Genomic DNA, 452 nt, shown 5'->3' on the forward strand with positions numbered 1-452 from the left:
GCAGGTGCCGAGTGAGCCCCGGCCCTGGCTGAGCCGAAGGCGGTGCGATGCTGGCCAGGGCGGGCTCCACCCTCAGACCAGGGCCCCAACTCTGCCCGCCGAGCTTGTTCCTACCACCCAGCAGGCGTTGCCCAGGTCTGCGATCTTGATCTTGATCTTGTCTGCATTTTGGGGCTCCAGGGGGTTCACCAGGAGGTTCGAGGCACCAAAGGGTGCTGGGGCAGGAAGAGGGGCAGAAACTGAGCCAGGGACTCCTCCCAGCCCCACGCTGCTGCCCAGCCCCGGCCACTTACCACTGGGTGACAGGAGGCCCCCAGTCTCGCGCTGGTTGGACGAGCCTGAGAGCACGGAGCAGGAGGTGGCAGAGAAGAGGGAGCCGGAGAAGCCCGAGGTCTGGGAGCCTGGGCTGAGGCTGCGGTCCCCGCCGGGGGCTGGGGAGGAGGAGGCCGGGG

The 452-nt window shown here is 68.6% G+C and overlaps 1 protein-coding gene across 1 annotated transcript in view; it reads right to left on the reverse strand.

Moving 5' to 3' along the window:
• Positions 1 to 452, reverse strand: part of SRPK3 (SRSF protein kinase 3) — a gene marked incomplete at its 5' end in the record, with an annotated part of 3,801 nt that overhangs the window by 1,093 nt on the left and 2,256 nt on the right. The window contains 2 exon segments of the mRNA XM_027767575.1: positions 115 to 215; positions 294 to 451. Coding sequence (XP_027623376.1) covers positions 115 to 215; positions 294 to 451 — 259 coding nt within the window.

This window comes from Tupaia chinensis, unplaced genomic scaffold, assembly GCF_000334495.1.
Source record: "Tupaia chinensis unplaced genomic scaffold, TupChi_1.0 Scaffold144326_1, whole genome shotgun sequence".
Classification (NCBI taxonomy): Eukaryota; Metazoa; Chordata; class Mammalia; order Scandentia; family Tupaiidae; genus Tupaia; species Tupaia belangeri.